This window comes from Budorcas taxicolor, chromosome 3 (assembly GCF_023091745.1).
Source record: "Budorcas taxicolor isolate Tak-1 chromosome 3, Takin1.1, whole genome shotgun sequence".
NCBI lineage: Eukaryota > Metazoa > Chordata > Mammalia > Artiodactyla > Bovidae > Budorcas > Budorcas taxicolor.
The window spans coordinates 17,206,336-17,220,877 of NC_068912.1; the positions used below are offsets into that span (position 1 = coordinate 17,206,336).

The 14,542-nt window shown below is 53.9% G+C and overlaps 1 protein-coding gene across 3 annotated transcripts; it reads left to right on the top strand.

Moving 5' to 3' along the window:
• Window positions 1-5,303: 5,303 nt before the first annotated feature.
• S100A2 (S100 calcium binding protein A2) lies at window positions 5,304-9,285 on the top strand. 3 transcript variants are annotated; one of them, XM_052637331.1, is made up of 3 exons: window positions 5,304-5,524; window positions 7,084-7,237; window positions 9,033-9,285. In XM_052637331.1, the coding sequence occupies exons 2-3, from the start codon at window positions 7,097-7,099 to the stop codon at window positions 9,183-9,185; spliced, it is 294 nt and encodes a 97-aa protein (XP_052493291.1). In that variant the 5' UTR covers window positions 5,304-5,524; window positions 7,084-7,096; the 3' UTR covers window positions 9,186-9,285. The 3 variants fall into 3 exon arrangements, with proteins under 3 accessions (XP_052493291.1, XP_052493290.1, XP_052493292.1); XM_052637330.1 differs by lacking the exon at window positions 5,304-5,524 and adding an exon at window positions 5,574-5,718; XM_052637332.1 differs by lacking the exon at window positions 5,304-5,524 and adding an exon at window positions 5,574-5,718 and having other exon boundaries at window positions 9,036-9,285.
• The last annotated feature ends 5,257 nt before the right edge of the window (window positions 9,286-14,542 follow it).

The following is a 14,542-nucleotide window of genomic DNA, read 5'->3' on the forward strand; positions in this document are numbered from 1 at the left end:
ATGCTGAAGTGAAACTCCAATACTTTGGCCACCTGATGTGAAGAACTGACTTATTTGAAAAGACCCTGCTACTGGGAAAGATTGAAGGCAGGAGGAGAAGGGGATGACAGAGGATGAGATGGTTGGATGGCATCATCGACATGATGGACATGAGTTTGAGGAAGCTCCGGGAGTTGGTGATTGACAGGGAAGCCTGGTGTGCTGCAATCCATGGGGTTGCAAAGAGTGGGACACGATTGAACGACTGAACTGAGGAGGAATTTCCCTGACGGTCCAGTGTTTAAGATTCTGAGCTTCCAATTCAGGGGCACTTGTTTGATTCCTGGTCAGGGAACTAAAGTCCCAAATACTTCGCAGTGTGGCTAAAAAAATATATAAATAATGAGTAGGAGATTGACGACAAAGGTCACTATAGTCAAAGCTATGGTTTTCTAGTAGTCATGTACGGATGTGAGAACTGGACTGAAAAGAAGGCTGATTGCCAAAGAATTGATGCGTTAGAGCTGTGGTCCTGGAGAAGATTCTTGAGAGTCCCTTGGCCTGCAAGGAGATCAAACCAGTCAATCCTAAAGGAAATCAGTCCTGAAAATAATCATTGGAAGGACTGATACTGAAGGTGAAGTTCCAATACTTTGGCCACCTGCTGTGAAGAGCCAACTCATTGGAAAAGACCTTGATGCTGGGAAAGATTGAGGGCAAGAGGAGAAGGGGGCAACAGAGGATGAGATGGTTGGATGGCATCATCGACTTGATGGACATGAGTTAAAGCAAACTCTGGGAGACAGTGAAGGACAGGGAAGCCTGGCGTGCTGCAGCCCACGGGGTTGCAAAGAATCTGACGTGACTGAGCAACTGAAAACGACAACAGCAGGTCGACAGGGGGACAAAGCAAGAAGAGGCGTCTTCCTGAGAGAATGAATGGCTTGGGCAAGGGCTCAGAGGCCCGGAAGGGCATGGCATGTGCCTCAACACAGCTGGGTACCTAGGAAGGTGTGCCACGCGGGGTAGCCTTCTCCTAAAGTTAAGGGAGATGACTCAGTGTTTTCACCTGCGGAGTGACATGGTCAGGTCTGAATTTTAGGAAGATCACCCTGGTGGCAGAACTGAGAATGGCTCATAGTGGGGGACAAAGTTAGCGGTGGGGGAAAAGGACAGATGTGTTTAGAATAGCCTAGGGGCAAGGTGATACCGCGGGATCTCAGGCAGCGTAGACAGAACTGAGCAGTATTTAGGTCAGGTCACCTGACCTGTGTAACTGGAGGGCAGTAAGGGGAGGATAGGAAGACAGCCAAGGTTTTGATTTGGGTCATTGTGTGAAGAGGTATTATTTGTTGCAGCAGTAAGAGTCAAGGGAGGTGGCAGAGCTGAGGAAGTTTATTTTAAAATTTTTTTAAAGCTTATTTTAGATTCAAGCCAGAGTGCATTTGGAGGGAAAGGAAGAGGGGTCCACTGAAGATGTCAGACCAAAGCAGGCAAGAGATGGGCTCCTGGGTACTGGATGAGGTCCAGAAATAAGACTCAAAGGTTGGGTATAATGTGAGGGGATGGATGGTTGGTCTATGTAGGAATCAGAAGGTTAGGATTCTAGGGGATTCTTTTTTTTTTTTTTTTTTGATGCGGACCATTTGAAAAAAAAGTCTATATAGAATTTGTTACAAAAATGCTTTGGTTTCATGTTTTGGCATTTTGGCCACAAAGCATATAGAATCTTAGCTCCCTGACCAGGGATTGAACCCACATCCCCCACACTGGAAGGTGAGGTCTTAACCAATGATGGGAGTCCCTAGGGGATTCTTGATGACTGGCTCTTCTAGGGAGGTTTACCATTGTGGCCACCTGTGTTTAAGCCATGCCTCATTAATTGTGTGAACTTGGGAAAACTTCTCTGAGCCTCAATTTTCTTCTCTGCAAAGTGGTGGTAAGACTGTACCAACTTTCTGGGATTTCTGTGTAAATTAAATGGGATGATATATGGACATCACTCAGCACACAGTAGGTGGCTCATAATGTCAGTCTGGACTCTTCCAGCAAAGGGTATGACAAATCCATTACACATGGAAGATCCAGAATGACCCAAACCCAGTGTGATAATGCAGGCTGTCTCATGCCGAGGGGCTGTCAGGGGATGTGCTGTGCTGGGCCCAGTCACTCAGTTGTGTCCAGCTCTTTGTGACCTCATGGACTGTGGCCCACCAGGCTCCTCTGTCCGTGGGGTTTTCCAGGCAATAATACTGGAGTGGGTTGCCATTTTCTCCTCCAGGGGATCGTCCTGACCCAGGGATGGAACCCTCGTCCCCTGTGTCTCCTGCACTGGCAGATGGATTCTTTACCATGAAGCCACCGGGGAAGACCCATTAGGGGATAGCTAGATAAATTATTTCGTGCAGTTTGTTGAGAGAAAATATCTCAAAGCAGATTTGGGGAGGGCAGAGGAATAATAAAAAGGATCCTTGTGGTGAAAAATTTTGAGTTCAGAGGTTGGCGCAACTTCCTCAAGTCGCATGCTTAAGTCAGGGGAAAGCAAGGGCCCCGGGCCCCAACAGCGAGACCATTTCTCTTTCCCTGGAACTGCCCCAGAGATGGTGGGGAGGTTGACAGAGCTTGACAGTGTTCAGCCCCTCACTTCTGCCACCTAGTTCCTTCCTGCTTCCTCCCTATGGCTTTTAAACCCTTTACAGGCATCCAATTTCCATTTCAGAAGTCCACCTGGGCGTCTCAGCAGGAACTGTCCTGGAAACACTTCATACGTCATGCAGGTGTGAGAGGTGTGGGCGTGGGAAGGCTTGCTGGAGGTGAATCAGCACTGTCTTCTCCTGCCTGAGTCAGGAGCAGGGCTGGGCAAGGGCTGGCCGACCCAGACAGGAGGGAGGGAAAGAATAGGGAGACCAGCCTGCAATGACACATCTCAACCACCAGGGGGCATGAACAAGACGGGGAAAACGCAGGAGTGGCTGATGGGAAACCTTTGGCACCTGGAACCAGGCCTAGGAGAAAGAGGACACCCCGTTTCCCAGCTGGGCATGGGCACAGTCACTGCCAGGATGTGTCCACTGCCTGCCTGCGTCCTGGCTTCTCTGCCTTCACGAAGAAGTGGAGAGCACAGAATGGAATTGGACTTTGAGGGGTCAGCCTATCCAACCCTTCTGTTCTGCAAGGGGGAAGGAATTACTCTAGATAACGCAGCAAGTTAGCGGCAAATTACCGTGATTTTCATCAGTTCGGGAATATGGCTCCTTGATGGGCACAGCCCTGGTCTCAGTTTGGGGACGGGGTCCAGATGCTGCCCCTAGCATCAGAGGCGCGCTCTCTCATCTCTCTGGTCTTCCCTTTTCCTCTCACTTTCCGTGACTCTGTTTTTCTCTGACTTTCTCTCCCAGTTTCTGTCTGACTGCCTGTTCGTCTCTTTCTCTGTCTGCCTCCTGTCTCCATCTCTGCCCTCTGGGAACTCTGCGGTGCTCCTTCCCTCAGTGGCTCCCCAGAGCAAGATATTTCCTGCAGCCACTCCTCAGGGACTCATAGCTCTCTGAAGCTCTGTTTTCCAACCCAGGGTTTCAGTTCCACTCCTGGGAGCAGGCAGAGAAGTTATGATTTGGCAGCATCATCAGTGATGTGACTTCGGGAGGTGGGAAGGCCCCCTGGTACTGTCCCCAGCACCCTACCCACCACGGTGCCAACCGTAAATTTAGGATGGCACCTGGTGTGGGCAAGACCCTTTGCTCATGCGGTCCCTGCCCGGTGAGCTCACCATGTGGGAGTGAGGACGAGAGAAGACAGGCACGCGAGTGATTCAATTGAGATCAGAATGCTCCGAGAACAAAAGGAGCGTTTGCTGTGGGACAGAACAGGTGGAGACAGACTCTGGTTAGCCCTGGGGCGGCTCCGTGAGGTGGGGGCATTGAGCTGGCCTTTGAAGGATATGTGGGACTTCGGGAGGCAGGGAGGTGGTGAGTGGGCACATTCTGAGCAGAAGGATGGGCGTAGGCAGTCTTGGCCACTCCAAGTGCTCAGGCACAGTGAGCAGGCAATTAGGAGACGTGCAGGAGAGGTTGGATATGCAGGTAGGGGCCAGAGCCCCAGCACCTCACTTCCAGCAAGGGCCATGGGGACGCCACTGCAGCTTCTGAGCAGAAGTGCCATCTGCCGAAGTCCTCAGTTAAAATGGAAGAAGTGCTGTAAAAACCAATGCATTGCACCCCACTGATCCTTACCCTCGGGGAGAACAATGTTTATTCCAAGCTCGACCTGAAATAGGTTTTGACAGAGAAGAGCAGTAGCACAAGGGGGTCAAGTGCCTTGGGGAGGAAGGACACTGGGTGGCTTTGCAGAGGTGTAGGAGTGGGCACCGGGGGCCCCCGGGGCCTGGTTTCATCTGTGCTGCTCAGGCCGCCCCCAAGTCCCACTGCGAGTGACCGCCGGGGAAAGAGCAGCCTGGCTCGATGTCTGATCTCTGGGGGTTCTCAGTCTGAGTTTCTCTGTGGTGTCATGACCCCAGACTCCCCAGAGTGGGCCTGATGAGGGGGTTCTGTTCCAGTGCCCTGTCTGCTGGAGCTGGGTTGTGGTTTCTGCCTGCTGCCCTGTAACTTCGTAACTTCGGCTGCCCTAGCCCTGGGGGAGGAGGGCGGTGCCGCTGAGTCACTGCCTGAGCCTCTGGGCCTGGAACCTCGGGTGAGTCACCCAGGACTAGGGGCGCCAGAGGAGGGGAAAGAAGCTGGTGGACATCTGGAGCGGGGAGGGGAGCTGGCACACAGGAAGGGCGGTGCCCGGACTGGACTGAGGCAGTAGGCGACGGGGGCCTGGGAGGGGGCCGAGTGAAGTCTGCTCTTCTCTGAAAGGCCCTCCCCTGGGCTGGGTCCTAACAGGCCTCAGTGTTTGCCTTTCTCTGGGGAGGGGCCTGGACGAGTGGGTGAGAGAGGCCGAGGCTGTGGCCTCATCCCCAGCCTGGTCTCCTGGCTTGGGAAGCTGTGCGGGCCTCCTCCTCACGTGCCCACCTCCCAAGCTGGAGGAGACTCCTGTTTTCTCCTCCCTTCAACTCTCCTGGGCCTTCCTCACACACACAGACTGCTGCTCACCCCAGCTGGCGATAGCAGAGCCATTCCACCTGTCGCTGCCTCCCTGTCTCCTGCCAGACCCCTTCCTACCCGAAGGGGGCCTTTCCAGGTCTTTTAAAGCACACCCACTTGCCTCAGTACATCACTGACAGTTATTCTGGGGCCAGCTATTAAAAGCCACTTTGTTTCCCTGCGGTCAGCCCTGCCCTCTTCTTCCTGATAGCCCCCAGCTGCCTCCTGGTTCCCAGAACACACACAGGCCCGTGAAGTCCCAGCACGCACCTGCAGCTTCGGGCACGCCAATGAACTGTGACTCGCAGGCATTTGTCATGAGAGCAAGACTGGGCCTGAATCTCCAGGCCCCCGTGAACAGGGGCTGCCTCCCCTTGCCCAGGGCCCAGAATACCTTTTCCCGGTGACACCCCCGCTCCCGCTGTGGCCAGGGCGGGGCCGGGGGAGGGGCTGCCCAGGAGCCGGTATTGTCGGGAAGGGAGGGACTGGGAGGGGGTGTGTGGGGGTGGCAGCAGGCCAGGCTTTGGCGGGATCAGGTTAGGGCAGGTTTGGTTTCCTTAAAATGCAAAGTTGGGGGCCAGTGGGGCTAGCATATAAATTCCAACTCTGCAGCTGGCCTTTGCTTTCCTTCCTGAGTCTCTCTCTGCCCTCTGGTCTGGTGAGTACCTCTGTCCTGGGCAGGGCTGGGTGGGCAAGACCCCCATGGGTCTCTGCCTCTGTCCCGTTGGCGTTTTCTTTAATGGGTTTTGTCGGAGCAGAGCTGGCTTACAGTGCTGTGCTAGCTTCGGCGGCATGCCCCCTTGTGCTGCTCTCTGTCTCCCGGTTTCCTTGGTGGAAGGCCCGGGGCCTCTGTGTGTCTCTGCATCTGGGGAGACCTCCTGTGAAGTGTCAGTAGAGGCTTTTTCCCAGCTCCTCTGTGAGGTTTAGGGGTTACTCTTGGGGTCTGTCTTGCATCTCTCACTCTGAGTGCTGCTGCTTGGGGGTTTGGGTCCAGGCATATGAAGTGTGTGTGGTGGTGGGAGGGTTGGGGTGTGCTTTAAGGAGAATCCTGGGTTTGTTTGTTTTTGAGAAGTCCTGGGTTCCAGCAGGACTAAGAGCCAGGGATCTCAAGCGAGCGGGCCTGCCTGGCCCCTGCCCTGAGCAGCGGGATAGCCCTGCCGCTTCCTGTCTTCTCCCGCCTCCTGAAGGCAGGGCTGGCAGGATGGGCCCAGGGTGCTTCTTGCCTCTGGCGCCTGCTCCTCTGGCCTCACCCTGGGGCCTGCCTAATCCCCCCAGGGTGGTGTGACCGCTCTGAGAGGCTGGGCCTTGGAAAGGATGACCTCCAAATTCTGTCCTTGGTCTCAGATTCTGTCCTGATCCTGGGGTACTGGGCTTTTAATTTCTTGAATTCCAGTCCCAGAAGAATCCTTGCTGTTAGGGAGAGTGCTAGTTCCCAGCACCCCTGCTCCGGTGCCTCCAGCGTGAGGGGAGACACATTCCCTACCGAGTGAGAGCCCCTGGTCTGACGGAGGATACAACCTACCCAAGGGAGCTTCCAGTTAGATGGGAGAACGACGCCCTCTGGCTGAGGGGGGAGGTCACTCCTCAGGGAACCTCATACCCCTGGGCTGTAGCCAAGGCCGCTGCCAGAGTCCAGTGAGCCCCACTAACTGTGCATGAGACGCCTGTCTCCGCAGCCCTGGCACAGAGCCCACTGCCCTCTGATAGAAGCTGACAGAAAGGATCCCCAGTGGGACTCTGGCCACCCTGCCTTTTTCTTTTTCCCCGTAGACGCTCTGGGCCCCAAATATGATGGGAGGAGACATGAGGCCCTTCCAAATACAGGGGAAGGTCTAGCCTCTGCCTCACCCACCTAGTGTGAGACGGAGGTATGGCTTCTGGCCAGGGAGCCACAGGCTGAGGCGGAGACTCAGCCCTGCCTGCCCATTCAGAGAGGGACTTGGAGAGGCAGCTTGGGGCACAAGGGCAGCAGACGGTCCTGCAGGCTGGACTGAGGCCTCTCCCTCGCTTGCCACCCCTGTAGCCTCAGATCCAAGATGTCCAGTCCCCTGGAGCAAGCGCTGGCTGTGATGGTCGCCACCTTCCACAAGTACTCTGGCCAAGAGGGAGACAAGTTCAAGCTGAGCAAGGGGGAGATGAAGGAACTTCTGCACAAGGAGCTGCCCAGCTTTGTGGGGGTGAGTGGGGCTGACCGGGGGTGAGAGGGTCCTGGTGTATGGTGTGGGGGCACAGGATGAATCTCTTCTCCCTCCCTGGCTGGGGGTGGGCGGGCCTGGGGATGCAGACACCAGGGTGGAGTCAAGCCTTTTATGACCTCACCAGAGTGAGAGGGAGGCCTTTGTGTGAATGCGTGAGGGGGCACTCTGCTGCTGGCTCCTCCCTGCAGCGTTCCGGAGAACGGCTGTGCTGCCAGAGCCCAGAGAGGGGACGGGACTCGCTCAGGATCACACAGCTCTCATTTGTGATCTCCTCCTCTCTTCCTCCCTCCATCCTCTCCTCTCCCTTTTTGTTTTCCATATTTGCTTGCCAAACTAAGAAGGTGTCTAGGGAGAGAAAAGCTCAGCTAAGGCACACCCTGAGATGTTTTGGAGAGAAATCCCCTTGCCCTGCCTTTAATCAGTGCCTCCCTCGTGTGTGCTCACGTGCTCACTTGGTCAGTCGTGTCCAGCTCTTTGCAACCGCGTGGACTATAGTCTGCCAGGCTCCTCTGTCCATGGAACTGTCCAGGCCAGAATACTGGGGCGGGTTGCCATTTCCTCCTCCAGGGCATCTGCCTGACCCAGGGGTCACACCTGAGTCTCTTGTGTCTCCTGCACCGGCAGATGGATTGTTTACCACTAGCGCCACCTGACGGAGAAGGCAACGGCACCTCACTCCAGTACTCTTGCCTCGCAAATCCCATGGACAGAGGAGTCTGGTGGGCTGCAGTCCATGGAGTTGCTGAGGGTCAGACACGACTGAACGACTTCACTTTCACTTTTCACTTTTATGCATTGGAGAAGGAAATGGCAACCCACTCCAGTGTTCTTGCCTGGAGAATCCCAGTGACGGGGGAGCCTGGTGGGCTGCCGTCTATGGGGTCGCACAGAGTCGGACACAACTGAAGCAACTTAGCAGCAGCAGCAGTAGCACCTCCTGAGAAGTGCACCACTCCCCCTCCGCCCAACCAAAAAAACGGTTATTTACTTGGCTGCACTGCAGTGAGGACAGAGCGGGGTACATGGGCAGGAAGCTCCAGCTCTCGACCTCCTTCCACAGGCCAGTGGGCTCTATGCCAGGGCTGTGGAGATGCGCATCTCCTGGGGCTGGTTAGTGGGGCTCACTGGGCTCTGGCAGCGGCCTTGGGTACAGTCCAGGGGTACGAGGTTCCTTGAGAGTGCATGGGCGGGAGTCTTAGTTGCGGCATGTGGGATCTAGTTTCCCGACCAGGGATCTAATCCAGGAGTCTGCGCTGGGAGTGTGGAGCCACTGGACCAAATCCCAGTGGAGTCTTAGCTGCTGGAACAAATCCCAAGGTCACATCTCAGGCTTTGAACATACGAGGCATGTGCTTTTTTTGTAAAAAAATATTTTTGATCATACTTTTCTAATTTGGTTTCATTTTATCTGGTATGGGAAAGAGCCTGCCTTTTTGGAATTCACTTTTCTGGTGATGAGGCGTGGTGGTAGCTTCAGAGAGCTTGAGTTTCCTCATCAGCAGGATGTGGGTAATGCCCATCTCGCTGGGCCCTTGTAGGGAGCAGAGCTGATCCTCTGAAGGGAGGGTCTGGGGTCCCCCAGCAGGGAGAGCTGGAGGCTCTGGCTCATGACTCCCCTGTGTCCCCACTCACAGGGCACCCTAGTGCTCCCAGGTGCTCCCTGCTCCCCATCACTCCAGGTGCTCCCTGCTCACCACTTACCTGCTGCCCAGGGAGGAGGGGAAAGCTGGGTTCTGCCCTGAGAGCAGATGGCCTGACTGTCTCTTGCTTTCAGGAGAAGGTGGATGAGGAGGGCCTGAAGAAGCTGATGGGTGATCTGGATGAGAACAGTGACCAGCAGGTGGACTTCCAGGAGTACGCCGTCTTCCTGGCCCTCATCACAATCATGTGCAACGATTTCTTCCAGGGCTCCCCAGCACGGTCCTGACGCAGAGCTTGTGGCTCCCTGCTATGGGTCTCTTCGGCCCAGGAGGACTCTCTATCTTTTTAAATTTTACTCAATAAACTCCTTTTGCTGGTTGACAGTATTTTCATTGCTCAGAGTGGCCCTGTCATCTGGCTGGCCCTGTTGCTGTGCTGAAAGTTTAAGACCCAAAGCTGCTTTTTGTTGTGAGCTGTCTTTATCCCTTTCAGTGCAAGATGATACAATTCCTTCAAAAATGTTGTGGGCTTCCTGTGTATCAACTTACAAATTCAGTTAGACAAAAGCCACATTTATAAATCTCTTTGAGACTGGCCCTTTCCACCTTAGAGTCAGGGTGCTGGGAGAAAATGTCCTTATGATTCTTACAGACCCTCTTGTCTGAAAGGCTCAAGAAGACACACGTTAAAATTATTAGAAGACATAATATGTATGTGAAATCTGAGACTTGCCCTTAAATCTTTTTGAAGTCCGCATGAAGTTTCTCCTCTTTGACTTTGTCTTACCCTGAGGCCCTTTTCCTGGACAGGGCCAAGGGTTTGATCTTGGCCCCAGGGCCATCTATTACTTTGAGAGCCATTTGTTGTCTGGGAAGACTGCCTGGGGCTCCCCTGGCGGCTCAGACAGTAAAGAATTTGCCTGTAGTGTGGGAGACCCGGGTTCAATCCCTGGGTCAGGAAGATCCCTGGAAGAAAGGAATGGACACCCACTGCAGTATTCTTGCCTGGAGATTCCTACGGACAGGGGAGCCTGGTGGGCTATAGTCTGTGAGGTCGCAAAGAGTCAGACACAACTGAGCAAGTACCATGACCTTGTTCTCCGACTGTCCTGGGCCCTCTATATCTTCTCTAAATTCTACTCGAATTGAAGAGCTCCTGTTTTTTGGCTGAACCATGAAGCATGCAGGATCTTAGTTCCTCCACCAGGGATCCAACCCATGCCCCCTGCAGTGGAAGCGAGGAGTGAAAAAGAGTTTTAACGAAAAGGAAAGGGGGGATGGATAGTAGACAAGTAATAGACAATATTTTTGTGAATTACTTTCTTACTTTTCTCACTTCCCTGGGAAGCTCTGCTGCTTGGGAACTGCTTACAGAGTAGCTCAGACAAAAGCTCCCCCCAAATAAGGGGTGAGACACCCTGCTTGTTCTCACTGTTTCGCTTTAACTGCACATCTGGGGCTGGTGCTGGGTGAGGTTGGGCAGGCTGAGCAATGAAAAGAGAGGAGCCTATTTCCTAATATAATACCCTGTAGGGAAGGGAACCAGTGAATACAGGTCAGGGATGTATGATAATGGTAATTAACCTTTCCACAGCAGTTCCCAAAGCTGCCTTCATGAACACTGTTTCTTCAGCCCCATGGTAACCCCCCAGAGAACTATCATTAGGCCCCTTTTACAGATAAGGAAATCGAGAGGAGGAAGCGTCTGCCGTTCGAGGCGCTCTCGTTTTTGGCCAGGCTCTCTCATAGGCCTGTTCGAGCAACATCCCACTGACTCTTCACAGCGGTTGTGTGAGGGCCCTATCCCTAGTTTCCACATTTCACAGAGGAGGACACAGGGCCTGGGAGAGGTTAAGTGCGGGCTTCCCCGGTGGCCCAGTGGTAAAGGATCTGCCTGCAATTCAGGAGACATGGGCTTGATCTCTGTGCCAGGAGGATTCCCTGGAGTCGGGAATGGCTGCCCACTCCAGTATTCTTGCCTGGGAAATGTCATGGACAGAGGGGCTACAGTCCTTGGGATTGCAAAAGAGTCTGGCATGACTTAGCCACTGGACAGCAGCAGCAGAAGTTATACAGGGAGCGGCGCTGGAATTTGCCCCAGGTCTGCGAGAAAGGGGCTCCTGCTTAAGCGACCTGCAGGCGATAGCCTGGGCTTCCTCTCCTTCCCCTGGGGCTTTGTGTGAGATGAAGGGCACCTGGCTGGGCAGAGTCCAGATGCCCTTGGTCTCTCGACCCTGAAGACATGGGGAAGCGGGTCCACTTGGTGATCGCAAGGCCGTAGTGTGACAGCTTGCAGTGGATCCTGGCTTCTGCTGGCCCTCTGTCCCCGATTCTGGGGCTGTTTGGGCTGGTGGAGGCGGTCACGACTGGCTGCCTCTGGAACTGTTCCCCGACTGGCTAGGCACCTAATGGGACAAATTTCTTTCTGTGTATTTGACAAACTAACAAACACATGAGTTTCCTAGCTGGTCTCAGTAATCTTCCCTCATCCCACTTCTCCCTGCAAATCTCCGTGCCAAGGCAGAGGGCAGGAGGGTCTGGAAAGTGGTGCTTGCTGTTCAGGGGCCTGCTGGCCAGATTCTCTCTCACTTTCTCCTGGAGTTAGGGCAGGGAGCAGAACCTCAGGGAAATGTATCTCCCCTTCCATTGTGTCCCATTGCGACTCTGCTATTTGCTCTTCAAGGTCTGTCCTGCAAGAAAAGAGGGACAGAGGCAAAGGTGGATTCTGAGACAGTTCAATTCAGTTCAGTCTCCTAGTTGTGTCTGACTCTTTTCGACCCCATGGACTGCAGTACTCCAGGCTTCCCTGTCCATCACCGGTTCCCAGAGCTTGCTCAGACTCATGTCCATCGAGTTGGTGATGCCAACCAACCATCTCATCTTCTGTTGTCCCCTTCTCCTGCCTTCAATAGAAGTGACCCAGATGAGGCTCCCCATGCTCCCACATTTAGGTCATTTGAACTCCTCACCAGCTCAGGGCTCCCATCCAGGAAATGGGCACAGTCAGGCATTGACTAGGCACTCAGAAGAGGTGGTAGGTCTAAGCTCTACAGATTCTCTTTGATCCCAGTTCAGATTCTCTCCCCACCCCTATTCCCTAATTCTGTAGCGAAGGCCTCCCTGGCTCCAGCCTCGGTAAATCAAATACCCCTTCCCACACTCTCTCCACACTGGGCTCAGATGATGAGAGAGAGGAGATGAGTCAGTTTGAGGAGGTTCATTGACTCCCACGGGGCTATGAGACTGGGGGTGGGGTCACCCTGTCCCTCAGGCCCAGGTCCTCGTGGTACAAGCACAAGAATGTCCGGACGCTCCAGGACATTTCATCTGATTTCTCCCTGAGATGCAGAACCAGACACTGACCTTCAGGGGGCAAAGGGGTTTCCCAGAGGCCTTTGTAAGGTGAAGGTGGTGATAGTGGGGAACCGAGGCAAGGAGGGAGGGGAGATGGAGAGAAGGGCAGTCCTGCCAGGTCAGAGAGCATCTGCTTCTCTTCCTGCCTCCCCCATTGAGTGGGGGCTTTTGCGTGCGGTTGCTGAGTTACACGCGGGGCCCTCCACTCTTACACACTCCACAGGACTGTCAAATGATATGAAGAATTTTCACACTGAAGTCTCAGGGCAGGAATCTTCCAGATTAAAAAAAAAAAAATCAAGACCCAAACAAGGTAAAGGACATGCTCAAGGTGGAGAGAGGAGGGTGGTGGAGCTAAGAGTGAGGGCTCAGTGAAGGGGTCTTCTCATCATGGTCTTCCAGCCCCAGAGCACCTCCTCCCAGACTCTCCAGTCCACCCACCCTCCCCTCACCTGTCACCTCCTAGGGTGAGCACCTGCCTGCCTCAGTCTGGGCAAACAAAAGGGAGGAGTCCCGGGGAGGTGCAGCCAGGCTGAGAAACAGGGGAGGGCTGGGGGATAAGGACTCAGACTGGGAGCAGGTTGCCGGGCTCTCCCTTGACCACTCACGTAAAGTACCCCAGGCCCCATCACTGTAGCCCTGTTTCCTGCTCTTCCTTGCATTTATGTTACCCATCTCTCATAGTACATTTGTTACCGTTTGTTGCCTGCGTTAGAGGGTCCTTTCCACAGAACTTGGATTTTGTCTGCTTTGTTTATGGCTATACCTCCAATGCCTAGAAGAGATGCTTCTAAATATTCACAGGAGGACTTCTCGGTGGTGCAGTGGCAGGAATCCACCTTCCAATGCAGGGGACACAGGTTTGATCCCTGGTCTGGGCAGATTCCACGTGCTATGGAGCAGCCCAGCCCGCGTGTGCCTAGAGCCCGTACTCTGCAACAAGAAGAGCCGGCGCAATGCGAAGCCCTCACACTGCAATGAAGAGCAGCCCTTGGTCCTCACAACCAGAGAAAGCCCATTGTGCAGCAACGAAGACCCAGCGCAGCTGAAAATAAGTACACTTAAAAAAAATAAAATAAATACTGACATGAGTCACGAATGGCTCTTACCCCGTCGCTAATTAGCTGTGTGACTTGGGCAAGTTACTTGCCTCTCAGCCAACATTCACACGCTCACCAGGTGCCAGCGCTATTTGTCTATGAGCTGTGTGCATGTTAACTCATTTATGCCTCACAGCAGTCCTATAAAACGGTGACCATTATTTTCCTTGGTCATCCACAGATGATGAAAATGAGGCCCAGAGAGGTGAGGTGATCTGCTTAAGGAAGGTGGCTGCTCGTGGCATTCCTAGGATGGCATAGGTGGGAACAGTGATTGACCCAGAACTGAATCAATCGCTGGTCCACATTAGTCCCCTGCTTCTGTCCCCTACTCCCCATAATTCCTTGCCTATAAAACAGAGATAATCACAGCCCTCCCTTCCCTGCCCTCCCACTGCTTGCTTCCCTCATCTAAAGGGGCTGAGTCTTCAGGGAGCTAATGGCAAGGTTGAGCTTCAGGTGCAGGGGGACTCAAGGGAGGCCAAGGTGTCATGAACTCTCTGGCTGCCCCATAAGCGTTAGGGTTTCTTCCCCATTCCACACTCTTCTGGATCTTGAGTTCTCTTTCTGAGAAACGAGGAGGGGTCTCTCGGGCCCAGGGATGAGGGGCAGGAGGAGAGAATTGATATAAAGGGATTTCCATTTCTGGTAATATGGTGATCTGTGCTGGTTCCAGCTAAAAACAACAAAAAGTGCTGGAGAGAATAAAAACAGCTTTTCAAAGCATTAAAGAGCTCACAAGGCGGTAAGGAATGAGATCAAAATCTAAGTGAAAGCAGATTCCAGGAAGAGAGCCAGGTACCGGGCCCCTCGTATCCTGAGGACATCACTAAACTGAGCCAAAGTGACCTTTGGCTTTGTTTGTGGAAAGAGGAAGGGTTCATTTGAGGAGCGGAGGCAAAGGGGACACCCCATGTAATGCTGGGACCCCAGAGGGCTATACCCTTAAGCCCCACACCAGAGGAAACCTACCCCCACCCCAAGGGAGTGCAGGGAACTCGGCCTTGGTGCCATGTGGAGCCAGGAGGACAGGGCACAAGAGCTCTAGCTCCAGGCTGCCCTGGCGAGAATCTGTGCTTGGTGGGGTGGGGTGAGGGGGCACCAGGGAAACACAGCCTAGACTTCCGGAAGGGCCCCTAGGAGCAGCACGCCTTCCTCCCGGGTCTCAAGGCTTTCTACTGATGGTCCCC